This window comes from Gigantopelta aegis, chromosome 12 (assembly GCF_016097555.1).
Source record: "Gigantopelta aegis isolate Gae_Host chromosome 12, Gae_host_genome, whole genome shotgun sequence".
In the NCBI taxonomy this organism is placed as follows: Eukaryota; Metazoa; Mollusca; class Gastropoda; order Neomphalida; family Peltospiridae; genus Gigantopelta; species Gigantopelta aegis.
Window position 1 is genome coordinate 9,963,854 of NC_054710.1, and position 27,929 is coordinate 9,991,782.

Sequence of the window (27,929 nt, forward strand, 5' to 3'; positions counted from 1 at the left end):
AAACAGATGTTAATTTTGAATTTGAATGACATCAGTATTCCAATGAGGTCACTTGTCTCGTTACAATATCAATAGACTGGGTACATGATGTTTCCATTTTCAGAACGCAAGAAAATTCCAATGCAAAATTGCTATTGAAAATATTTTGTTTGCGAATTACTTAAAAGCATCTGAATGTGTTTGAGGGGTGGTATGTAGCCCAGTGTTAAAGTGCCCGTCTGATGCGTGGTCAGCCTAGGATCGATCCCCGCCGATGGGCCCATTGAGCTATTTCTTGTTCCAGCCAGTACACCACGACTGGTATATCAAAGGCCATGGTATGTGCTATCCTATGGTGAATATAAAAGATCCCTTGCTACTAATGGAAACATGTAGCGGCTTACCTCTCTTTGACTGTCAAAATGACCATATGTTTGACATCCAATAGCCGATGATTAATAAATCAATATGCTCTAGTGGTGTTATTAAACAAAACAAACTGTGTTTGAAGAAAATCTTTTAATTATAAAATTGTACTATTTACGAAATATGGATTTTAAGTGAAATGAATGTACGATTTATTATGTTTATTGTGTACGAAAACCAAAACAAGGGTGCAAAAAGAGACTGGTGTCGAATTAGTCACTGATTGGGCTTTTTGTGTGGTGTTTTAGAGTTAGACTGTCTTTTTAGCTTGTATTAACATGGTTGCGGCACCATGTGTCAATAAACTAACTTTATGTTGCCTTAATCAGTGCCATGCTGTCCCAGGGCTTCTAGATTATGGTAGCCCCACTCCCATGGCTAGTGATATTCAATGTTGGGCTAGTAAATAACTACTATTGCCATGCCCGACAGCTGGTGAAAACGAAATTGTCAAATGTTGCAGTTAAGTCTATTTGGTAAATATGAATATCCTTCCCCTACCCCAACCCACTAATGTTAGTGTTTTTAAGCTCTGTCTCTCTCTTGTGATTATTACTATTATTTAGTAAAATTGTATTAACTTAAAGTAAAGTAGGGCTGGTGAATTTTTATTCGTGGCTAGTAAATTCTTTTAATCACTGATCCCATGGCTAGTGGATTTTATAAAAATTCTAGAAGCCCTGTGCCCTGAGATTAAACAAGCTTTTTTCAATAATTAACTCTAAAACTGTCTTTATAAAACACTCAGGAAATGTATTATTAATTAATAAAATATCACTTATATATTTTGTCATTCATTTATTAAAGCAAGCATATTAATTATATTTATTTTTATTTAAATTTTAAAATTATGTCTTTAATGAGTGAAAAAGTGCTATGAACATGGTGAAAATGCCCCAAAAGTGTTTTGTCTGCCATACCTTGCCAAATTTCTAGGGAAAGCACTTAAGGATTGTCGGGTTTTTTTTACATTTATTGGGATATGAACCCCGATTCACGTAGTTTGTGGATAATTTTGTTTGTTTATACCCTGATGAACGTAAAAGAAATAACAGACAATTCTTATAATTGAGTTTAAAATATACTTCAAGTTCATAATTTATTTCGAATTATTTTCGGTCCTTAAACAATAACGCTCAATGAGACAACTTGCCTATATAAAATGATGTCATCAGATGTGACATTCCCCGAGGATTAATTTTTACGTTCATCGAGAAATTAACAAACTTATGTTGCTACAGCTGGGCCAATGTAATGGCATTATATTGTAATGAATGTAACAGAGATTTAATTATGACATGTTGTTGTTGTTAGTAATAAAAACAATGATAATTTAGTGACTGATGACCTGTTTTAAACATTAATTTCCAGACAAGATCTACTCCAAGGTGTATGAACCCTGTTGTTAGTAATAAAAACAATGATAATTTAGTGACTGATGACCTGTTTTAAACATTAATTTCCAGACAAGACCCGCTCCAAGTGGCCGACCAGATGGCCATCGACCGGCCGCCGACCCCGCTAAACAAGACAGTGGAAACCCAAACAGACTACCGCGACTCTGAGGCGCAGACTGACCCGTACACTCCCGAGTACGTCGTGCGTCCAGGGGAGGCTCCCGAGCTGCTCACGTTAGCCACACTCTCGTACGGTACGTGTTGGCTATTAAAGGGACATTCCCGAGTTTGCTGCATTGTAAGATGTTTCCGACTTATAAAATATTTTTGCGATTAAACTTACATATTAAATATATTTTCTTGTGTAGAATATCAGTGTCTGTATATTTAATGTGTTTCTGGTCGTCTTAAAAAGCCCAAATTGGATTTTGTCTTCAAATAATTTTGTAGTACGAAAAAAAAATCTTTTTTAGGATATAAAATGAAATTTAACCTAGTACAAAAATTAGAACGATCAGAAACACATTTAATATACAGCCACTAATATTTTATGCAGAAATATATATTTAATATGTAATTACTATCATTAAAAAGTCTCTGTTAGTCGATAACATCTTAATAATTGCAGCACACTCGGGAATGTTCCTTTAAGTCTTAAGATAAAGATTTATCCAGGTGTTCTGCTATTGAATCACTAACTTGTAAAAGTTAAACAACATGTATACCACTACAAATTTGCTAAAATGAAGCCAGATTTTGATGAAGTTGTTACTAGAATAAAATAATATTATTCAGGGCTGGCTCTGGGTGATCAGAAAATTTTGCCAAATTATCTAACAAATGCAAAACCTGTAGCTATTTTCCAACAAAATTTTCGCCAAATTAAAATAAAATTCGCCTATTGTTCCTAAAATTCGCAATTGGCGAATTTGGCAAGTGGCAGAGCTAGCCGTGATTATTACAGAAATATCGAAAAATATATTTACTCAGAAGATGAAGAATGCTTCACAGATAAAAGGGGTATTTTACAATTATAATATTGATTATTATATTAAATCAGTTTTATAGGTGTTTTTATTATTTGTTTACTATTACAAAACTAGAACGTAAATATAAAGCCTGGAAACTCTTCCTGTTGTCTGTTATAACTGAATATTTACTTCTGACTAAAGTGTAAAGCCTGAAAACTCTTCCTGTTGTCTGTTATAACTGAATATTTACTTCTGACTAAAGAGTAAAGCCGGAAAACTCTTCCTGTTGTCTGTTATAACTGAATATTTACTTCTGACTAAAGAGTAAAGCCTGGAAACTCTTCCTGTTGTCTGTTATAACTGAATATTTACTTCTGACTAAAGTGTAAAGCCGGGAAACTCTTCCTGTTGTCTGTTATAACTGAATATTTACTTCTGACTAAAGAGTAAAGCCGGGAAACTCTTCCTGTTGTCTGTTATAACTGAATATTTACTTCTGACTAAAGTGTAAAGCCGGGAAACTCTTCCTGTTGTCTGTTATAACTGAATATTTACTTCTGACTAAAGTGTAAAGCCTGAAAACTCTTCCTGTTGTCTGTTATAACTGAATATTTACTTCTGACTAAAGAGTAAAGCCGGGAAACTCTTCCTGTTGTCTGTTATAACTGAATATTTACTTCTGACTAAAGTGTACAATTTAAAGACATACAACTGGCTGCTCCTAGGTGATGATCGAGTCGCGACAGCCATATCATCCAATAAAGAAAAATATTATCGAAACTTGATTAGTAAGAGTTTAAATAAGTTTTAGTTAGAAAAGATGTTTAAATTTGTTTAAAACCTGGTTTTTGAGGATATATGAGTAATAAAATACTGTTTGCTTCCGCTTGTTAGATAAGTTTTAAAACAACTTTTTGTAAGATTATAAGACCATCATATGTGGTCATGTGGGATAGAAAAAGTACACCCGAGGTTGAAATTTTCACCACCCGAGGGTGTACTTTTTCTACGTTTATTTACATTTCAGCAACCATACTAAGGTGACACTCTATAATTGACGTATTCATTCATAGTCATCAAAAAATAACATTTCAATAGTAAGTTTACACTGAAAACTCGAGCGTTCTGAAAACAAAAAATGTTAAGCACCAGTTTATTTTTTATGTAAGGATATCGATAATGACGTCATTCAGGTTTCATGTCATTTCCATTCAAAAAGACACCACGTCACATATTCTTACGACATTTGAATATCGTGTAATGGCTGACTGGAATTAAAGATGCTTATATACAGTTTACAAAAATGTGTATCAAACTTGAGATTGTATGATAAAGAGATTATTACACTTATATCTTTCGGCATCATCAATATCATATGTTAGGAATAAAAACAATGTATTATGCTCGCCAGAGGCTTACATAATACAATTTGTATTCCCAGGGTTTCTGCCAGAGGGTAAAATGGGTATGGCAAAATTAATTACTCTTATCATTACTGTATGATTTTCTTAACCCTAACCCTAAACTTAATGCATTTTCTTTCTTAGGGAAGTCTCCATATCCCCTGTTGACTGTGGTTGCATTCAATTCCAAAGCTCCATACCCAAAAATTTCTTTCTGGCAGAAACACTGATTCCTAATATATGATAGTGATTGTACTGAAAAACACTGGTATATTATTTTCATTGAATAGTTGTACTTGATATAATAATCATGGGAATTTTTTTTTCGATACAGTACTAGAAACTATAGTTTCCATGCAATCTGAGGTCCTGACATGTATTATGTTGTATGTTTTAGGGCGAGGTCTGCCTGCCGGTTTGGCTGAAGTGGAGATGATCGAGAGGGCGCGAGCCAAGCGTGCATGGGAGGCAACTCTTCCACCGCTGAATGACCTCTCTCAGCTGGAGAAGCGAAAACACATGATGGACGATATGGAGAGGAAGGAGTGGGCGTTGAGAGAACAGGAAATTGAAAAGTGCGTCACTTAAAGTTTGTTTTGTTTCAGACGTAGCTCAGTGGTAAAGTGCTCGCCTGATGCGCGGTCGATGTGGGATCGATCCCCGTCGGTGGGTTCATTGGGCTATTTCCAGCCAGTGCACCACGACGTATGTCAGCGGCCATGTAATGTGTTATCCTGTCTGTGGGATGGTGCGTATAAAAGATCCCTTGCTATTAATGGTAAAATGTAGCGGGTTTCATCTCTAAGACTATATGCCAGAATTACAAAATATTCGACATCCAATAGCCGATGATTGATAAAACAATGTGCTTGACTGATGTCGTTAAACAAAACAAACTTTTAACTACACCACTAGAGCACATTGATTTATTAATAATCAGTTATTGGATGTCAAACGTTTGGTAATTTTACTCTTAGTCATCAGAGGAAACCTGCTACATTTTTCTATGAGTAGCAAGGAATCTTTTTATATGCACTTTACCACAGACAGGAAAGCATATACCATGGTCTTTAATCAGTTGTGGTGCACTGGTTGGAACGAGAGAAAAAACCCTAATCGGTTGAATGGATCCACTGAGGTGGTTCGATCCTGCGATCCAAGCACCTCAAGCGAGCACTCAGCTGACTCAGCTAAATCCCACTCCGTGCATTACTTAACAGCTGCTAAATCATAAATAAAATATTGGGCTGAAATTACTTATGTTGATGATTGTGTGTTTATTTAATGTAGATGTTTTCTCCACTATATACTGGATTCAGCTAATTTCCTAATAGCCAGAGTCAGAGGTAGTTATTGTAAGTTTGTTATTTATAGTTAAAACATTGATCATGAATTAAAGGTTTTGAGCCCTTGATTCTAGTAACACATCTAACTGCTTGTGGTTAAGAGTTAAAACGTGAAGATCCTCAGCCTTTGTTTTAAATAAGATGGCCAGCTGTGGGGGTTTTATAGTTACACATTTAAAATACTTTGAGCACTTGTTTCTAATAAAATGGCCAACTGCTTGTGTTTATAGTTTAAAACAAGATTTTCTTTTCAACTTTGCCTGTCCTCAAAACAAATGCATATTCCCCTAAGAATAGTAGTCTGGTTCGAACATCCCAACAGCCAATGGAATGGCCTAAAATTATTCTACTGTGTACTCCTTCCTGTTCTGGTCATGTGACTGTAACTTCCTTCTTTTTCCTTCGCTTTTTAAAAGACGATTTTGAACCCTTTTATTGCAATAAGAAAGCTTTGTGTTTTGTGTTTATTTATTTACCATTAGATAACAAAAATGTTTTGAACCCTTGTTTTATATAAATATAAGATGGGCAGTTGCTTGTATTTATAGTTAACACAAATATCTTATATTGAACCCTTGTTTTATATAAATATAAGATGGGCAGTTGCTTGTATTTATAGTTAACACAAATATCTTATATTGAACCCTTGTTTTATATAAATATAAGCTGGGCAATTGCTTGTGTTTATAGTTAACACAAATATCTTACATTGAACACTTGTATCTAATAAGATGGCTGACAGTTTTGTATTTATGGTTAACAAAAACATTTTGAACACCTGTTTCTAATAAGATGAGTGGCTAATTGTGTTTATAGATAAAAATATTTTGAAGCCTTGTTTCTAATAAAATGGCTGCCTGTTTCAGACTGCAGGAGGCAAGACTGGAGATGTTGCAGAAACTCCTCAAAGAAAGAGAAGAACACCACCAGGAGTTGAATATCAGACGTCTGGACAAACTATGGTCAGTCTTATACGCAGGGAAAATTACACGTGTGGAGTTAAATATCAGATGACTGGATAAACTGGTCAGTTTGGATAAAGTATGGTCAGTCTTATACACGGGTAGAGTTGAATATCAGAAGACTGGATAAACTATGGTCAGTCTTGTACACAGGTAGAGTTGAATATCAGAAGACTGGACAAACTATGGTCAGTCTTATACACAGGTAGAGTTGAATATCAGAAGACTTGATAAACTATGGTCGGTCTTATACACAGGTAGAGTTGAATATCAGAAGACTTGATAAACTATGGTCAGTCTTACACACAGGTAGAGTTGAATATCAGAAGACTGGACAAACTATGGTCAGTCTTATACACAGGGAAAATTACATGGGTAGCCATTAAATGAGATTTATGTATATGAAGAGTGTTTTTAAAATGTTTTTCAATAGGAAAAATTAGCTAGATGCATTTTTAGACAAAAATGGTGTTATTAATTTATAGGAATGATAAGTTTATTTTTGATGTCAGAAATAGTGATGTGTTACATGGTAAATATATTAACATCATGTTGATAATAATCAATTTGTTAGTCCCCTATTGGTCTAACCCGAGGGGCCTATATGGTTCGTCACCGTTCTGTCTGTCTGTCTGTCTGTCTGTCTGTGTCTGTGTCTGTGTCTGTGTCTGTCTCTGTCTCTGTCTCTGTGTCTGTCTCTGTCTGTTTCTGTCTCTGTCTCTGTCTGTCTGTCTGTCTGTCTGTTTCTGTCTGTCTGTCTGTCTGTCTGTCTCTGTCTGTCTGTCTGTCTGTTTCTGTCTGTCTGTCTGTCTGTATTCTGTATCTTTTTATCGCAGTGTCTAAAGATATTGAGCCAAAATGTTGTGTATAGTTTTAACACGTACTGTTACAGATGAAAACATTTGTGTAAAGTTTGTTTTGTTTAATGACACCACTAGAGCACATTGGATGTCAAGCATTTGGTCATTTTGACATATAGTCTTGGAGAGGAATCCTGCTACATTTTTCCATTAGTAGCAAGGGATCTTTTATATGCACCACCACACATGCAGGATAGCGCACGCCATGGCCTATTGATATACCAGTCGTGGTGCACTGGCTGAAACGAGAAATAGCCCAATGGACCCTTCGACAGGGATCGATCCCAAACCGACTGCGCATCAAGTGAGTGCTTTGCCACTGGGCTACGTCCCATCCCTGTCACATATTAAGTTTGACTTTAATGGTGATGTACCCATTTTTCGCAGAGTTGTGGCCCTTGATTTGCGAATTAAAAAAAAAAAAAATTTTGCAATGCCTCAAGATATTTGGCTCTAATTTTGTGTATAGCTTTATCATCTACTGTGACAGGTCAAGTTTGACTTTCATAGCAATTTACCCATTTCAAATGGAGTTATGGCACTTGGACTTTATTGTGCCCCGAAAAAGGGGACATGTATTGCTTTAGCGAGTGAGTAAACTCTTTAACACGGCCATTAACCACGAAGGTTTCATGCATTCCCATCCCGAGCTTAACCTCTGACTTTCGCCAGTGACTTAGTAGTACCCTGAGAATGCTTGTTGTTTCAGGTCCAAGAAACAGAAGGTGAAAGAAGCAAGAATTAAGAAGATAAGACACGAACACATCAGAAGTGAGTTACACAGTGGAATATAGCTCGAGTCACCTCTAGCCCTTCCCTTTGATTATTTGTTGTAGGGGAGAGCTAGAAAGGGACTCTTATGTAGTAGATGCTCGAAATACGACAACCAAATAGTCGCCAGCTATTAATTTTTTCCTAAATCTGATGCCACAGACCTTTAGTTTGATTACTTCCAAGTCCAAGTTGTGTAGCATTGGTACTGGTTAACAACATGTAAGTTTAATATTGTGACTGGACTCACGAATAATCAGACTAAAGTGGTGTAGCATCTGATTTAGACAATGTAGCTGGCCACTATTTGGGTGTCATATTTCGTGCATCGATTACATAATCCCTTCTAGCTCTCCCCTATAGGGTGTATACTACCAAATCAAATCCCATAGACGACAATAGTAACATATGCGGCTAAAACTCCTACCTGTAACGTATCAACCGACATAAACGCCACGGATATAAATACTACCACCCCTTACACTTAAAGTGAATCAGAAAAAAATGGGGGTCAAGCTGCTCGTTTCTGAGATAACGGGTAGCGTCTATGACTACCCTAGTTTCACACAAAATTTGAGTACTTTTTTTTACAGGTACCCCATACATGTTTCAAGCACAAGGCTACTTGACACATTGGTACTAGATGAAATAAAATTGCACTTTTTTTTTACCCAGATGAAACTATTATTTTTTACAACCAACACACTCACATTTATAACCAATCACAGGACTTGTGGTGTTCACTTCTCTATCAAAAGTTCGGTGCACCTCGAACTTTGACCCAGCCGGAATTTATTTGGTATAGTACTACCTATAACAAATAATTAAAGGGGAGGGCTAGAGGTGACTTGAGCTTAGTAGAATATTGCTTCAACTGTGTGAGAAAGATGTTTTTACTGATGTGAAATAATCTGCATGCTGTGTGATGCAACAATGTGGTGTTATGGAATGCTGATAAAATACTTGTAAGTTTGCATGTGATTTAAAACAAACGATCAGAAAACGTTATAGTTTTTCACTGACATCTACATTCTGAATAGATTACATTTGTTTGAATGTTTTAATCTCTCTCTCTATATATATATTTTTTTTTTGGTGAATCATCCCTTCCTTCATTCATTTCCCTCTGTTAGACAGCTAACAGCTGATAGTGTTTGTGTGTGCTGAGGTGTCATCAATTTTTAATTTATTAATTCTTCATTCACACATGTAAGCTTCCATGTATGCTTCCATCCAACCATCCAGCCAGCCAGCCAGCCATTGATCCATCCATCCATCCATCCAATCAGCTATCCATCCATCGATCAATCCATTAATCCATACATCCACCCATCCATCCATACATCCATCTATACATCCACCTACATCCACCCATCCATACATCCATCCATCCAGCTATCCATCCACCCAAGACCCATCCATCCATCCATCCAACCACCTATCCTTTCATCCACCCAAGACCCATCCATACATCCATCAGCTATCCAGACAACCAACCAGCCATGTAAAACCAACCCACCCTCCTATCCATTGATCCATCCATCCATCCATCCTTCCATCCACACACCCACACACCCATCCATCCTTCCATCCACCCATCCACCCATTCATCCATCCATTGATCCCATTTATTAACTATACAAGACTGAAGAGCAGACTATGTTGCTGGTTTCTGGGGGTATTTTGTTTTTCAATTGGTTTGTTGTTACTTATTATATTTCCGTCATTCAGTGATCAGAAAACTAACAGTGAAGCACCATAACGTGGAGGGGAGACTCGAGCGGCCGGAGATCATTAACGAGTACTCTAACCACGATTCCCAGGCTTATGCACCGAAAACGCGAATCGGCGTCTTCATCGACAGAGGCTCCGAGCAATTTGTTGTCAAAAGCAGATTCCTCAACACCTTCCAAGGTAATGCTACCACCTTCCAAGGTAATGCTGTGATTGTCAGGTAATAGTTATCTGGCAACCTTCCAAGGTAATGCTGTAATTGTCAAGTAATAGTTATCTGGCCACCTTCCAAGGTAATGCTTTGATTGTCAAGTAATAGTTATATGGCCACCTTCCAAGGTAATGCTGTGCTTGTCAGGTAATAGTTATCTGGCCACCTTCCAAGGTAATGCTGTGCTTGTCAGGTAATAGTTATCTGGCCACCTTCCAAGGTAATGCTGTGCTTGTCAGGTAATAGTTATCTGGCCACCTTCCAAGGTAATGCTGTGATTGTCAAGTAATAGTTATCTCATCACCTTTCAAGGTAATGCTGTGATTGTCAAGTAATAGTTATCTGACCACCTTCCAAGGTAATGCTGTGATTGTCAAGTAATAGTTATCTGACCACCTTCCAAGGTAATACTGTGATTGTCAAGTAATAGTTATCTCATCACCTTCCAAGGTAATGCCATGATTGTCAAGTAATAGTTATCTGACCACCTTCCACGGTAATGCCGTGATTGTCAGGTAATAGTTATCTCATCACCTTCCAAGGTAATGCCGTGATTGTCAGGTAATAGTTATCTCGCCACCTTCCAAGGTAATGCTGTGATTGTCAAGTAATAGTTATCTCGCCACCTTCCAAGGTAATGCCGTGATTGTCAGGTAATAGTTATCTGGCCACCTTCCAAGGTAATGCCGTGATTGTCAGGTAATAGTTATCTGGCCACCTTCCACGGTAATGCCGTGATTGTCAGGTAATAGTTATCTGGCCACCTTCCAAGGTAATGCCGTGATTGTCATGTAATAGTTATCTGGCCACCTTCCAAGGTTAATGCCGTGATTGTCAAGTAATAGTTATCTCATCACCTTCCAAGGTAATGCCATGATTGTCAAGTAATAGTTATCTCACCAAGGTAATGCCATGATTGTCAAGTAATAGTTATCTCACCACCTTCCAAGGAAATGCCGTGATTGTCAAGTAATAGTTGTCTCATCACCTTCCAAGGTAATGCTGTGATTGTCAAGTAATAGTTATCTCACCACCTTCCAAGGTAGCGCTGTAAATCAGAAGGGGAGATATAGCTTTTACTTTTTCATTTAGCTCCATGTTAACTCCATTTCTGGCAAAATATAAGTTACATTCAGAATGTCAGGGGTACTTTTTAAAAATACTTATTATCCACATAGTTCAGGATACACAGGGAAATATAACCAGTATGACACACGTGTGTCATAATGAGTTCACTTGCACAACAAATGACGTAATTTTGGGAAGCGACATTTTAACTTAATGTAGCTTCCCCAACCTTAGCTCTGTGTACTCGCTTAACAAAGTGACATCCTTCTAGTTACATTTGAAACTTTTTGACATGGTCCTTGTTACAATTCATAAAAATAATATTATGGATGATATGGAATAAAGAAATTATTACACTCGCATGTCAATCGTACTGCTTTTACGAAACTCATGTCAGGATTCATGTATTACCCTCGATCTCACTTGGGCAATACAAGAATCCCAACACTCGTTTCGTAATCGAGAGCCTAGATTCAAGGAGTGAAGGTCATTGAAGTATACTGGCCAAACTAGTGACCATCACAGTAGCATACATGAAGAATTGTATTAACATGTGATTTTTCTTCTCTGTTTTTTTTCAGGTTTACTTGAGTTGGAGGCATCACTTCCAGACTTTGTAATCCAGCCGCGGATTAAAGCCCCGAAACCCCAGACTGTTACCAAGGCTGGCTTCATCAAGAGGGCGTACCGGAAACAGCGCGAACTGTTGGAAATGCACGAGGTACCGTACCCATCACAGAGCAAGAATATTTTCTTTTCACATTACCTGTCCTCACAAGTGCACCTCCCCCCCCCCCCCCCCCCCCCCCCCCCCACGCGAGTGGTCTGGTCCAAACATCCCAACAGCCAATGGGATGGCCTAAAATTCTTCACTGTATGCTCCCTGTAGTTCCGATAATGTGACTTCAACTTCCTTCTCCAAGTTTTCTCCATTTAAATAGTATTTGAGGACAAGTATAAATGTGCATGCTTGGTTGGGTGAATATCAGCCCCAAGTTGAGCCAGCAAACGTTTCGCTAACGTTCGCGAACTATTTGATTGGTTCCCAACGTAGCCATTTGGTTTACAGTGAAGTGCATTAAACCAGTCTAGCAGACATTAATCCGCTCAGTTTTGTTGAACGCAGTCCAGGACATATCCTGTTTACTATAAGTTAAAGATTGTTTTGTTTAACGACACCACTAGAGCACATTGATTTATTAATCATCAGCTATTGGATGTCAAACATTTGGTAATTTTGAAATATAGTCTTAGAGAGGAAACCCGCTACATTTTTTTTCTATTAGTAGCAATGGATCTTTTATATGCACTGTCCCACAGACAGGATAGCACATACCACGGCCTTTGATATACCAGTCGTGGTGCACTGACTGGAGCGAGAAATAGCGCAATGGGGCCACCGATGGGGATTGATCCCAGACCGATCTGTGTATCAACCAGTCACTTTACCTCTGGGCTACATCCTGCCTCCACCCCTTAATGGTTATTGGCAGTCGGTGTATTTCTGTCGACTAATATTGTTTAAAAGTATTTGTTGTATGTTTTATTTCTAGACCATTAAAGAGGCCAAGGAGCGTGGGGTGCCAGCAGTGAAGCCTCTTCGGTTCCTCGAGAAGATAGAAAAACCAGTTCCACGACCTCCGACCCCGGCGGTCCCCGTTCCTTTTGAGGTCGGTAAACTGCAGGATACACAACACACAAACAGGGCCCATGCTTATAAAACTTAAAAGAGTCAGGATACACAACACACAAACAGGGCCCATGCTTATAAAACTAAGAGTCAGGATACACAACACACAAACAGGGCCCATGCTTATAAAACTTAAAAAGAGTCAGGATACACAACACACAAACAGGGCCCATGCTTATAAAACTTAAAAAGAGTCAGGATACACAACACACAAACAGGGCCCATGCTTATAAAACTTAAAAGAGTCAGGATACACAACACACAAACAGGGCCCATGCTTATAAAACTAAGAGTTAGGATACACAACACACAAACAGGGCCCATGCTTATAAAACTAAGAGTCAGGATACACAACACACAAACAGGGCCCATGCTTATAAAACTAAGAGTCGGGATACACAACACACAAACAGGGCCCATGCTTATAAAACTAAGAGTCAGGATATACACAACACACAAACAGGGCCCATGCTTATAAAACTAAGAGTCGGGATACACAACACACAAACAGGGCCCATGCTTATAAAACTAAGAGTCGGGATACACAACACACAAACAGGGCCCATGCTTATAAAACTAAGAGTCAGGATATACACAACACACAAACAGGGCCCATGCTTATAAAACTAAGAGTCGGGATACACAACACACAAACAGGGCCCATGCTTATAAAACTAAGAGTCCGGATACACAACACACAAACAGGGCCCATGCTTATAAAACTAAGAGTCGGGATACACAACACAAACAGGGCCCATGCTTATAAAACTAAAGAGTCGGGATACACAACACACAAACAGGACCCATGCTTATAAAACTAAGAGTCAGGATATACACAACACACAAACAGGACCCATGCTTATAAAACTAAGAGTCGGGATACACAACACACAAACAGGGCCCATGCTTATAAAACTAAGAGTCAGGATACACAACACACAAACAGGGCCCATGCTTATAAAACTAAGAGTCGGGATACACAACACACAAACAGGGCCCATGCTTATAAAACTAAGAGTCAGGATACACAACACACAAACAGGGCCCATGCTTATAAAACTAAGAGTCGGGATACACAACACACAAACAGGGCCCATGCTTATAAAACTAAGAGTCGGGATACACAACACACAAACAGGGCCCATGCTTATAAAACTTAAAAGAGTCGGGATACACAACACACAAACAGGCCCATGCTTATAAAACTTAAAGAGTCAGGATACACAACACACAAACAGGGCCCATGCTTATAAAACTAAGAGTCGGGATACACAACACACAAACAGGGCCCATGCTTATAAAACTAAGAGTCGGGATACACAACACACAAACAGGGCCCATGCTTATAAAACTAAGAGTCCGGATACACAACACACAAACAGGGCCCATGCTTATAAAACTAAGAGTCGGGATACACAACACACAAACAGGACCCATGCTTATAAAACTAAGAGTCGGGATACACAACACACAAACAGGGCCCATGCTTATAAAACTAAGAGTCGGGATACACAACACACAAACAGGACCCATGCTTATAAAACTTAAAAAGAGTCAGGATACACAACACACAAACAGGGCCCATGCTTATAAAACTAAGAGTCAGGATACACAACACACAAACAGGACCATGCTTATAAAACTTAAAAGAGTCGGGATACACAACACACAAACAGGGCCCATGCTTATAAAACTAAGAGTCGGGATACACAACACACAAACAGGGCCCATGCTTATAAAACTAAGAGTCGGGATACACAACACACAAACAGGACCCATGCTTATAAAACTAAGAGTCGGGATACACAACACACAAACAGGGCCCATGCTTATAAAACTAAGAGTCAGGATACACAACACACAAACAGGGCCCATGCTTATAAAACTTAAAAAGAGTCAGGATACACAACACACAAACAGGGCCCATGCTTATAAAACTTAAAAAGAGTCAGGATACACAACACACAAACAGGGCCCATGCTTATAAAACTAAGAGTCAGGATACACAACACACAAACAGGGCCCATGCTTATAAAACTTAAAAGAGTCAGGATACACAACACACAAACAGGGCCCATGCTTATAAAACTAAGAGTTAGGATACACAACACACAAACAGGGCCCATGCTTATAAAACTAAGAGTCAGGATACACAACACACAAACAGGGCCCATGCTTATAAAACTAAGAGTCGGGATACACAACACACAAACAGGGCCCATGCTTATAAAACTAAGAGTCAGGATATACACAACACACAAACAGGGCCCATGCTTATAAAACTAAGAGTCGGGATACACAACACACAAACAGGGCCCATGCTTATAAAACTAAGAGTCGGGATACACAACACACAAACAGGGCCCATGCTTATAAAACTAAGAGTCAGGATATACACAACACACAAACAGGGCCCATGCTTATAAAACTAAGAGTCGGGATACACAACACACAAACAGGGCCCATGCTTATAAAACTAAGAGTCCGGATACACAACACACAAACAGGGCCCATGCTTATAAAACTAAGAGTCGGGATACACAACACAAACAGGGCCCATGCTTATAAAACTAAAGAGTCGGGATACACAACACACAAACAGGACCCATGCTTATAAAACTAAGAGTCAGGATATACACAACACACAAACAGGACCCATGCTTATAAAACTAAGAGTCGGGATACACAACACACAAACAGGGCCCATGCTTATAAAACTAAGAGTCAGGATACACAACACACAAACAGGGCCCATGCTTATAAAACTAAGAGTCGGGATACACAACACACAAACAGGGCCCATGCTTATAAAACTAAGAGTCAGGATACACAACACACAAACAGGGCCCATGCTTATAAAACTAAGAGTCGGGATACACAACACACAAACAGGGCCCATGCTTATAAAACTAAGAGTCGGGATACACAACACACAAACAGGGCCCATGCTTATAAAACTTAAAAGAGTCGGGATACACAACACACAAACAGGCCCATGCTTATAAAACTTAAAGAGTCAGGATACACAACACACAAACAGGGCCCATGCTTATAAAACTAAGAGTCGGGATACACAACACACAAACAGGGCCCATGCTTATAAAACTAAGAGTCGGGATACACAACACACAAACAGGGCCCATGCTTATAAAACTAAGAGTCCGGATACACAACACACAAACAGGGCCCATGCTTATAAAACTAAGAGTCGGGATACACAACACACAAACAGGACCCATGCTTATAAAACTAAGAGTCGGGATACACAACACACAAACAGGGCCCATGCTTATAAAACTAAGAGTCGGGATACACAACACACAAACAGGACCCATGCTTATAAAACTTAAAAAGAGTCAGGATACACAACACACAAACAGGGCCCATGCTTATAAAACTAAGAGTCAGGATACACAACACACAAACAGGACCATGCTTATAAAACTTAAAAGAGTCGGGATACACAACACACAAACAGGGCCCATGCTTATAAAACTAAGAGTCGGGATACACAACACACAAACAGGACCCATGCTTATAAAACTAAGAGTCGGGATACACAACACACAAACAGGGCCCATGCTTATAAAACTAAGAGTCGGGATACACAACACACAAACAGGGCCCATGCTTATAAAACTAAGAGTCGGGATACACAACACACAAACAGGGCCCATGCTTATAAAACTTAAAAAGAGTCGGGATACACAACACACAAACAGGACCCATGCTTATAAAACTAAGAGTCGGGATACACAACACACAAACAGGACCCATGCTTATAAAACTAAGAGTCGGGATACACAACACACAAACAGGGCCCATGCTTATAAAACTAAGAGTCCGGATACACAACACACAAGGTTAAGTGTCATAGGGCTTTACGTGTACATTCAGAGCAAGCTGTTGTAGTGCACGCCTGTCTTGGGCAGAAAAGGTGGGGGTGGGGGGGTTAGTGGTGCTATGGAATTTTGAATGGAGCCAGAATTATACCAAAAGAGAAACGGTGCGCAAGTTTGATTGAGGAATTTGGACGCAATTTTGAACGGTTGGTCAAAAAGAATTTTCCGGAGCTTATATAGGTTTTGACATTAGTGAATCGAGAGTAGCTTGTTAATTAGACCTCTGTGATGCTGTGGTGTCTCCCTAGGTTGCCCATAGGGACCTTAAAAGAGCCTGACCGCTTCTGGTCATTGCATGACAACCCAGGGGAGAACAACACACAAACCGGGCCCATGCTTATAAAACTCAATCTGAAATGACGTCACACGCATGCAGTTTATATGGCATTATCATAACATTAGTCTCTCGGACTCTTGTTAGAGTCTCGAGTCTAGACTAGCACTGATAAGCACTAGGCCATAAATACACTTTCTTAAATCTATTATCAATCCTCCTTTCATGGATTTACTTAACATTAAGAATTATACTCTGCGGCAATCTTGTGTGTGTAGTGTTTCAAATAAGATGTGATGTATTTATAAATCGGACATGACATCAGCAATAAAAACTTAAAACTTCAGTAAAAATAAAAAGGAATTCCCCATTTACGAGTTTTGGTCCAGATTGCATATGTGTGTGATACAAGATATAAATTTATCACACAGTTTGAAAATGTCTTTATCACTATAGTAAGATTGAATAGGTACGTAATAAAATAAGTTATCAGGTCTCAGGGTTTCTAGATTATTGTAGCCCCACTCCCATGGCTAGAGATATTCAATTTTGGGCTAGTAAATAACTACTATTGCCATACCCAATGGCTAGTGAAAAACATTTGTCAAATGTTGCAGTTAAGTCTATTTTGTAAATATGAATAACCTGTCACCACCCCAACTCCCCCCCAATGTTAGTGGTTTTAGGTGATATATCTGATTATTACTATTATGTAGTAAAATTGTATTAACTTAAATAAAAGTAGGGCTAGTGGATTTTTAATCGTGGCTAGTAAAAAAAAAAATCACTGATCCCATGGCTAGTGGATTTTATAGAAATTCTAGAAGACCTGAGACTTATCATATTTACACATTTTTGTTCCAACTAAAGAGGCTGTGTTTATTTTTCAGGATGAAGAGGAACGTGAATTGGGCATAATATTCTTACAACAAATTATCCGAGGTCGGGCGATCCAGAACATGGTGAGACTTTCAGCCAATAGATCTAAATAAAGTTGTTTGTTTTGCTTAATGACACCACTAGAGCATGTTGATTCATTAATCATCGGCTATTGGATGTCGAACATTTGGTCATTTTGACATATACATGTAGTCTTAGAGAGGAAACCCTCTACATGTTTCTATTAGAAGCAAGGGATCTTTTATATGCACTTTCCCACAGATTGGAAAGCACATACCATGGCCTTTGACCATTTGTGGTGCACTGGTTGGAACGAGACAAAACCCAATCAGTTGAATGGATCCACTGAGGTCATTCGATCCTGCGATGCAAGTGAACACTCAATCGACTGAGCTAAATCTCGCCCTAGTAGATTTTAATAAGTAGTAGAAAGTCTGCATATATTGTAAAACAGTCGTAAGCTATGATGTCACTGTGGTGTATGCTTCAGTGTTGTCACAACCTACGATGTTTTCATGATATCGTAGCGCTAAGATAGCTTAAAAAATTCCTACACACAAGTGTGATAGTTCATTTATTATTTTGTATGGAGTGCATAAAATGTAAAAATAATTACTGTATTCTGTAGGTTTCACAAATACAGCGACGGCAATTGAGTTGTTGCAGATTTTTAACAGTATTAAGTTGTGGTTGGCTACGCAAGTTTCAGATATCACTACGTAATTTTAAATCATTAAATTATATTGTTTAAATATTTGACTGACTAGAAATGTCTTTAATCCAAAACAATTCAAATATATAATATAAAATGACGTCATCAGGTATGATGTTCTCTGACGACATAATTTTTATATTCATTGAGATATGAACAACTTCCCGTTGTTACATCTGGACCAATGGGATGACGTTGTATTGTAATTAATGTAACGGAAATTTAATGAGTATTATGTTGTGATTGGCTACCCAAGTTTGAAATATCACTACATAATTGTAAATCATTAAATTATATTGTTTAAATTTTTCGATTGACTAGAAATGTCTTTAATCCTAAATGTTTTCAAACAGAATATTCAGTAATGGTCTTCAAGCTACCGAACCCTTTTTAACAAATCAAAGAGAGTTTATTTTGAAAGTGCAGACCCTAGTTTCAGCACGTAGAAATGGACACTAAGTTTAGTTAATCTACAAACCTGAAACACACATTTGGATAAGGTTATAACAGAAGGAAGCTAAAGTCTGTGATGTTTTAACAGGGAAATACCATCCAAAAATGGACTAGATCTTGTTTCGATAACCATTACTTCTCAACGAACGTGCATTTAAGAATTACAAAAAAATGCATTTTGGGATGACCAGAACCATTTCAGGTGTACGGAAATTAATATTCTAAATAATAAAATGTAAGTACTTTAAGAAGTTTTGTACACTTAGGTCAGGTCAGGTCAGGTCAGGTCAGGTCAGGTCATAGAGCTTAACATGGACATTCAGAGCAAGCTGTTGTAGCGCACGCCTGTCATGGGCGCAGGTGTCGACCCATGCCAGCTCCTCTGTCCAGGGCAGGAAAGGGTTTGGGGTGGGTGGTAGGAGGGACCGCCCGCGCTGACAGGTGCAAGAGAGCACCAGCAGCACGAACTTTGGGTGGAGGCATTTCAAATCATTTCTGGTGCTGTTGAATTTTGAATGTCCCGTAGGATTAAGTGAAATATATAACGATTGAGCTGTTTTCATGAGGTAATTTTGGCGCATAATTTGGAACGATTCGTCGAAAGAGAAATAGAGCTATATAGCGAGTAATTTTGACTGAGTTTGCCGAACAGTAGCTCATACTTGTTTACTTGCTGGATCATCAGTCTTTGTATGACTGTGACATAACGGTCTGTCGATTGTCTTTGCTAGATGTTCGAAGGCAAGGAGAAACGTATGGAGCTGATCAAGGAGCTGAGGAGCACCCACGCTCTGCAGGAGGCCGAACAGCTCCTTAAGAAGCAGGAACTACAGGCGACATTGGCATTGCAGAGACAGAGACGTCTCCACGAACACAAGGTAAGCTGTGTCTCAATACATGTATCTGTGGTATCAACGTTTTCAACAAATTGTTAATATAAAGTCACCATTATACCACAACATGTATTTTATCTACTTGGTTTCACCAAACATATAATGAGTATTGTGTACATCAAAATCTCACTTTTAATTGATTCTTCTGATCATAAATTAATGCATTTTAATATGAAAAATTAAGTTTGTTGAAGTTTATTTTGTTTAACGACACCACTAAAGCACATTGATTTATTAATCATCAGCTATTGGATGTAAAACATTTGATAATTTTGATATTTAGACTTACAGAGGAAACCCGCAACATTTTTCTATTAATAGCAAGGGATATGCATCATATTTATTACCCATATGGTTAAAAATATATTAGTAAATACCAAAGTAGAACGCCAAGTGGGACATAACTCTTCGACGTCACTCGATGACATCATCGATTGGCGACCTACAACCGTACAGGAACGTAAACCTAACGAGTTGAATGATATACATTAAGATCGATTATGGGTAATAAATAGGATATTAAACTCGCTACCATTTCATATCATGTTTATGTCCCAAGTGAAATAATTTTCATTGTCACTTGCTAAAGCTTGTAACAATTGAAAATTATTTCACTCGGGACATAAACATGATACGAAATGGAAGCTCGTTTAATATCCTATAAATCTCAGTGTTAATTGATTATTCTGATCACAGATGTATTTAATCTGAGAAATGACAATGGAATCCATGTTTTATTCATCCTTCTGGAAACCATTACTTGACACCTTGCCAGTCTAAATGTAAAATTTCAAATCTCTTATTTTAAAGTAGGGACTCAAGTGTTCAGTGGTTTGGACCTTAACTAAAATGGCAAAGCCATGATGGCTTAAAATATCTATTAGATAGTGGGAAGATAAATCAAATCATCAGTGAACAAATTTTGTTTATTTAATAAAAATAAATAGTCATACCAAGTATGAAAGCAATCTATTAAAGGATTTAAGAATTAAATCAAACTGGAGAAATTTGAATCAAATATTAATTAAGTTGTAAATAAATAACCATGATCTAGTGCTGGGATCACATTCAGTGACTAACCATGTAAAATAAATAGGCAGTATCCCAGTTGGATACAAACATTTCAAAATCTGGTATTACAAAGGCGGATCTAGTGCTGGGATCACATTCAGTGACTAACCATGTAAAATAAATGGGCAGTATCCCAGTTGGATACAAACATTTCAAAATCTGGTATTACAAAGGTTGATCTAGTGCTGGGATCACATTCAGTGACTAACCATGTAAAATAAATAGGCAGTATCCCAGTTGGATACAAACATTTCAAAATCTGGTATTACAAAGGCGGATCTAGTGCTGGGATCACATTCAGTGACTAACCATGTAAAATAAATAGGCAGTATCCCAGTTGGATACAAACATTTCAAAATCTGGTATTACAAAGGCGGATCCAGTGGGGTCCCCAGGGCCTCCCCCCTCCCCCAGAAGTTTTTTTTTTTGTAACATTTATAATTTTATTATATATTAATTTTAATTTTTGTATGATCCCCCTCCAAACCTCCCCCAAAGTTCCCTTGGCATTCCACCTCATGTCATTGTGGCCCCCGCTAAATGGATTTTCTGGATCCACCACTGTCGTTAAACATTCATTCATTCATTCATTCGTCTTTACATCACAGACTGTCATATCGACAACTGCATCAACTTTTGCATTAAAGTTTTGCATAGAAATCCTAGATCAATGAAACTTGGTTTATAGTTGCTGCTATGGATGTTCATGCAAGACATTTAGTTCCATGAAATTCTTGTAAAGTGTGGTGTCCAAAATTAAAATCTGGTATCCCAGTATATCATGATACTATTAATCCCAAAGACTGACATTTATGGTAGTTACCGGCCTCGGTGGTGTCATGGTTAAGCTATCGGACATAAGGCATGTTAGTACAGGGTTTCGCAGCCCGGTACCAACTCCCACCCAGAGCGAGTTTTAACGACTCAGTGGGTAGGTGTAAAGCCACTACACCCTCTTCTCTCTCACTAACCACTAACCAACTAACAACTAACCCATTGTCTTGGACCACAGCCCAGATAGCTGAGGTGTGTGCCCGGGACAGCGTGCTTGAACCTTAATTGGATATGAGCACGAAAATAAGTTGAATGAATAAATATCGTAGTTCGGGGGGAGTGGGGGTTAGGGGAGAGAAGGCAACAGGTGTTAACTATCGCTTGTTGAATATCCACATCAATCATGAAAAGCCATAAAATGTCTCACAAATGTTGGCTTAAAATATTTGCTAGATAGTGGGAAGATAAATCAAATCATCAGTGAACAGTAAAGTATATGTTTCACGTCTCCAGGAGTCGCTGGTGGACGAGGCACTGAGTCACGTGGAGGGCTGCAGTATCGGCGACATGGTGGACTACCTTAGCAAGGAGCTAATACGGCTGCAGGAGGAGCGGAGGATCCACGCCTTCTCCATGCTAGCCGAACGACGCAGGCGGGTCCGTGAGGCCGAGGAGAGCGGACTCAGACAGATGGAGGAGCGGAGACAACGCGAGGAGGACGAGATATTCAAACAGGTGAGTAGAGGTCAAATGAGTTGTAGTGTGTTGATAAGTCCGGTGAGTCGTGGCAAGCTGGTGAGTAGAGGTCAAATGAGTCGTAGTGTGTCATTAAGTCTGGTGAGTAGCGGCAAACTGGTGAGTAGGTCAAATGAGTCGTAGCATGTCACAATGAGTCGTAGCATGTCAGAATGAGTCGTAGCATGTCAATCAGTCAAAGTAAGTCAGCAAGCTTGTGAATATGTCAAATAGAGTCATAAATGTGCAAATTTATACATCAGAAGTCATAGCAACCTGCTGATTAAGTCAAATTAGTCAAGACTTTGCAAACTTTTGATTTAAGTCGAAGCCGGTGAATAAGTAAAAAAAGCATAATAGCAAGTAGATGAACCAGTCAAATGAGTCATGGCAAGCTCATGAATAAGTCAAATAAGTTGTTGCAAGTTGGAGAATAAGTCAAATTAGTCCAAGCAAGTTGGAGAATAAGTCAAATTAGTCAAAGCAAGCTGGTGAATATCAACATAGTCAGTTGTAAAAAGCTGGCAGAGAAGCACGTGGGTTACAGCAAGTGTGTCAATAAGCCAGATGAGTTGGTCATAACAAGCTTATGAATGATTCAAATGAAATGAGTCGTGGCAGTGTTGAAGCTGATGAAGTACTTATACCAAGTGTGAATAAGCCTATTGAGTCAGTTCTAGCAAGATTGCGGAATAATTCAAATGAAATGAGTTGTGGCAGTGTTAAAGCTGATGACGTAGTTATACCAAGTGTGAATAAGCCAAATGAGTCGGTTCTAGCAAGGTTGTGGAATGATTCAAATGAAATGAGTCGTAGCAGTGTTGTGATTATTCTTTAAGCTTGTGACTGTTGATGTACATGTGTGTCTCTTTCAGGTTGTCAAGGTTCACCAGACGTCTGTTGACACGTATCTGGAGAGCGTCATACTCGGGTCACTTGACGACACGGCCGACGTTCAAGCTCGGAGGGAAATTGAGGAAATGGCCGATAAGATCAACGATGTGGCTTACGATGTGGAAGAGAAGTAGGTTTTTTCTCAACACCAGTAAATGTTCATCATCATTTGAAGTGTTCCGTTGAAGAGAAGTAGGGGTGTTTCTCAACACCAGTAAATGCTTATGTTCATCATCATTTGAAGTGTTCTGTTGAAGAGAAGTAGGGTTTTTTTTCTCATCACCAGTAAATGCTTATGTTCATCATCATTTGAAGAGAAGTAGGGGTGTTTCTCAACACCAGTAAATGTTTATGTTCATCATCATTCGAAGTGTTCTGTGTTGCCACATGTACTGACAGTATTTTATTTCATTTCAACTTATTTTCTAGCTTATATCCAATTAAAGTTCAAGCATGCTGTCATGGGCACACACCTGTTGCCTCCACTCCTTTTTTTTGGTAGATACTTTCAGTTTGGTTTGACGTAAGAAGAAAAGTAAAAGTGTTTTGGAAATAACAAAGAAATGCAATTTGTGTGTGCAATTTACAAATCAGTCGGCTCGGAAATAAATAACTTGTAGTAAATTACATTGTATGAAAAAAATGCGATCCCTGTGGCATGGACTTTAGTTGTGGTTGAAACATTTTGAGACGGACCTTGCTATTCATAAAAATATAACAATTATAATAATATGGATAATAAAGAAATTATTACACTCACCTGTGTGCTGTACTGGTTTTACGAAACTCGTGGCAGGATTTATGTATTACCACTGGCGTAGGAAGCAGGGGGTCAGGTGCCACCCCTCACACCCTTTTCAGATATTTTGCTTTATATTTGCTTTATAATGGTGTAAAAGTGTGCCTACCCACCCCCCACTTTTTTGGCACATTCCTACGTCACTGGTTACCCTAGATGTCGCTTGCGCAGTACAAAAATCCTGACACTTGATGAGTAGGATGCAGAAACTTGTCTAATAATCCCTATTTATCAAATGTAAGTTAAAACGAGATGTACTGTATAATACTTACACAGGACAAGTACCTTTAACGATGTTTGACACCTGTATAATTTAATTGCAGTCGAACTCAACTGGACTCTGAAGAGATCGTCGCAGACCTTGTCCACTGTTTCCTTCTACCTGAAGTGAAGAAGATGACCGTTAGAGAAAAAGGTGAATTGTATACATGTTCGTTTATTTGGGGTGGGGGTGCGTAACCCAGTGGTAAAGTGTTTGCTTGACACGCGGTCGGTCTAGAATCGATCCCCATCCGTGGGCCCATTGGGCTATTTCTCGTTTTGGCCAGTTCACGACTACTGATATATATCAAAGGCCATGGTATGTGCTATCCTGTCTGGGATGATTTATACAAAAGATCCCTTGCCACTAATGGGAAAATGTAACAGGTTTCCTCTCACAGTCTGTACGTCAAAACTTACTAAATGTCGACATCCAATAGACGGTGATTAATTATAAATCAATGTGCTCTAGTGGTGTCATTAAACAAAACAAAATGTCGTCTTTTTTTTTTTCTTCTTAAATCCTACTGACCCCTTTCCTTCCTCTCCTTTCATTTCCATTCCATTAACTTGATCTGTCAGCTCCTCCTTCCACTTCTTTCACTCCACATCCCAGTCCTTGTCTCTCCAACCAAGATGGGTGCTCGTCTCTATTAGCCATCAGTTTGACACCCAATAGTCGATGTATTTTTAATGCTGGGGTGTCGTTAAACATTAATTCATTTATGTATTCGTTCATTCATTCATTCATCCATCCATGCATCCACCCATGCATTCATTCATTCATTCATTCAATCATTCATTCTATTTGCCATCTGTTCTACACATCTGTCAAATGTTTTCAGCTTTTGCTGTGGGATGTGTTTGGTGACCACTCGGTCATACATGTATATTTAATAAAGAATCAAACATAACGGATTACCGATCAGGGCTTTTAGACGGCATCAAAGTCGAGGTGATAAATGTTGTGTCCAAAATACATATGCGCTAAATAATGACCCCAAACTAAGTACAAACATGCTGACCTCAAAATATTTCACCTCGAAATCACTGAAATGTTAACTTTAATTACTTTAAAATAACTTGAAATGAATAAAACGACCTTTCAGTGCTCAGAAATGAAAAAAATCCCCAAATTAGTGAGATGTAAAACCCTGCTGATAGACCTAACATTACTGATTGACAAAAAAAACCCCTGGTATTGAGGTTACAAGGAAGGAAGGAAATGTTTTATTTAACGTTGCACTCGACACATTTTGTTTACGGTTATATGGCATCGGACATATGGTTAAGGACCACACAGATATTGAGGGAGGAAACCCACTGCCGTCACGCCATGGGCTACTCTTTCCGATTAGCAGCAAGGGATCTTTTATATGCACCATCCCACAGACAGGGTAGCACATACCACAGCCTTTCACGTACCAGTCGTTTTGCACTGGCTTGAGAGTGAAAAATAGCCCAATGGGCCCACTAACGGGGATCGATCCCAAATCGACCTCGCATTAAGCGAGCACTTTATCACTGAGCTACGTCTCGCCCTTGAGGTTACAAATGCATGTCCATTAAATACTTACTTACATCTCATTTGCAAATGTTTCTGCTAGTTAAATTCACATTGAAATATCTTGTAAAATAATTTTCCTATTGTCTTATTACAGTGAAACGATCCCAGAGGAAGTACTTGTTGGCAGCACATAAAGAAATCGTCAAGGATACAGAGGCTGTTATTGACATGACTTCCCAAGCGGTTCAAACGGCCAAGGGGTCTCCACAACTGTCAAGGGAGACCACTGAGGAAGAGCTGCCGGAAAAACCCAGCACAGTGTGATCACGTGACTCAAGCTCATTTACATTTTAATATGGAGGAAAGATCTTAACAAACAAAAATAAAATCTTTACTTACACTATTATTTATGTCTAAATAATAATAGTTAAGACACTGAATGTAAAAAAATCCTTATTTTATACAACAAAAATATTTTTGATAAAATATTGAATCATTAAGTCATTTAAAGGGAAAATAATTAGTGAAAAAACAAAAACAAACAAATGTAAAAAATGTCAGATTTGGTTTATAATGGTTGACTGCTTGTTCAGTGTGTGGCGTATTTGATTGTGCTACAACTTGGCAAGTCCCGTGTACACAGCACTTGCGTTCAATCTGGAATAAAGTTTTGTTATACATATATGTGTATATTATATCTTTAAAACTTTTTAATCTGTACATACTTTGTTGTTTTATTTTGTTGAGAAAGTTTACTTTCTGTGCTATATGACTTGGTATATGTATGTAGAGATGTTTTTTCTATATTATTTACGAGGCAGATGAGAGATTATATTTGATCCTTTCTTTGTGTTGTATTTCTAAACATTAGCATTTGGAAACAGATATAAAGTCAGCGACAGTGTTTCTGCCAGAAAGACATTTTTGGGTATGATGTTATGGAATTGAATGCAAACAAGTCAACAGAGGGTGTGGGGGACCTTCCCCAGAAATGGGTTACATTTAGGGTTAGGGTTAAAAAAAATCATATAGTAATGATGAAGAGTAATTAATTTTGTCAAAAGGTTAACTTTAAAAAAAAAACATTCTTCAAAAATATTTGGGTATGGCGCCATATCTGTTTTACCCTCCCTCTGGCAGAAAGCGTGAGCGATATGGTCCAGTGTATGTTTTACATAGTTACAATTACATTGTTCTAGTTGCCATTCACTTGTGGAGGTTGCTGGCTCTGTTACAGTAGAACACATATAATGTATTATTGCAAACAAGCAGTCAGATAGTCATGTTACAAAGACAAGTGACATTAATAGGCATACACAATTTCACAGCAGAATGCCAATTGAAATGAAGCATTTGTACGAATTTAACCAGGAAATTTAACAAGGATTAAACAGACTGACACTAGTTTTTAAACACTACAGCATATTTTTCACTATTAAGACTGAGAGCTGTTTATGATCACTGAAATCAAACGTTACTTATATTGTAATGTTTAGATTATCCATTTCCGTAGAACCGAAGTGTTTCTGGTCATCCTGGTGTTTCTAATACCAAAAAATTCATTTTTTCATATTTTTTAAAACACACGTACATCTGAGAAGTAACAGTTTATTGATTCGAGTTCTAGTCTATTTTAAGAATATTTCCTGTTTTAATGTCACAGACTCTTCTTTCACTCTTTTGTATCTGTATCCAAATGAGTTACAGGTTTGTAAATTAAACCTAGCGCCCATTTTTTATGGGTTAAAACAAGGGTCTGTGTCTTTAAACTGAAACCGACGTCGTGGTTAAGCTATCGGTCTACAGGCTGGTAGGTACTGGGTTCAGATCTCAGTCGAGGCATGGGATTTTTAATCCAGATACCGACTCCAAACCCTGAGTGACTGCTCCGCAAGGCTCAATGGGTAGGTGTAAACCACTTGCACCGACCAGTGGT

At 38.4% G+C, this 27,929-nt stretch overlaps 1 protein-coding gene across 1 annotated transcript in view; it reads left to right on the forward strand.

The window, feature by feature from the left end:
• Positions 1–26,713, forward strand: part of LOC121386541 (cilia- and flagella-associated protein 91-like) — a 36,301-nt gene extending 9,588 nt beyond the window's left edge. The window contains exons 6-18 of the mRNA XM_041517480.1: positions 1,872–2,056; positions 4,574–4,751; positions 6,389–6,484; positions 8,054–8,115; positions 9,847–10,029; positions 11,710–11,849; positions 12,682–12,798; positions 17,885–17,956; positions 19,791–19,937; positions 22,311–22,532; positions 23,408–23,556; positions 24,549–24,640; positions 26,148–26,713. Of these exons, the coding sequence (XP_041373414.1) occupies positions 1,872–2,056; positions 4,574–4,751; positions 6,389–6,484; positions 8,054–8,115; positions 9,847–10,029; positions 11,710–11,849; positions 12,682–12,798; positions 17,885–17,956; positions 19,791–19,937; positions 22,311–22,532; positions 23,408–23,556; positions 24,549–24,640; positions 26,148–26,317 (1,813 nt within the window). The 3' untranslated portion in view covers positions 26,318–26,713. The remainder of the gene's footprint in view (positions 1–1,871; positions 2,057–4,573; positions 4,752–6,388; positions 6,485–8,053; positions 8,116–9,846; positions 10,030–11,709; positions 11,850–12,681; positions 12,799–17,884; positions 17,957–19,790; positions 19,938–22,310; positions 22,533–23,407; positions 23,557–24,548; positions 24,641–26,147) is intronic.
• The last annotated feature ends 1,216 nt before the right edge of the window (positions 26,714–27,929 follow it).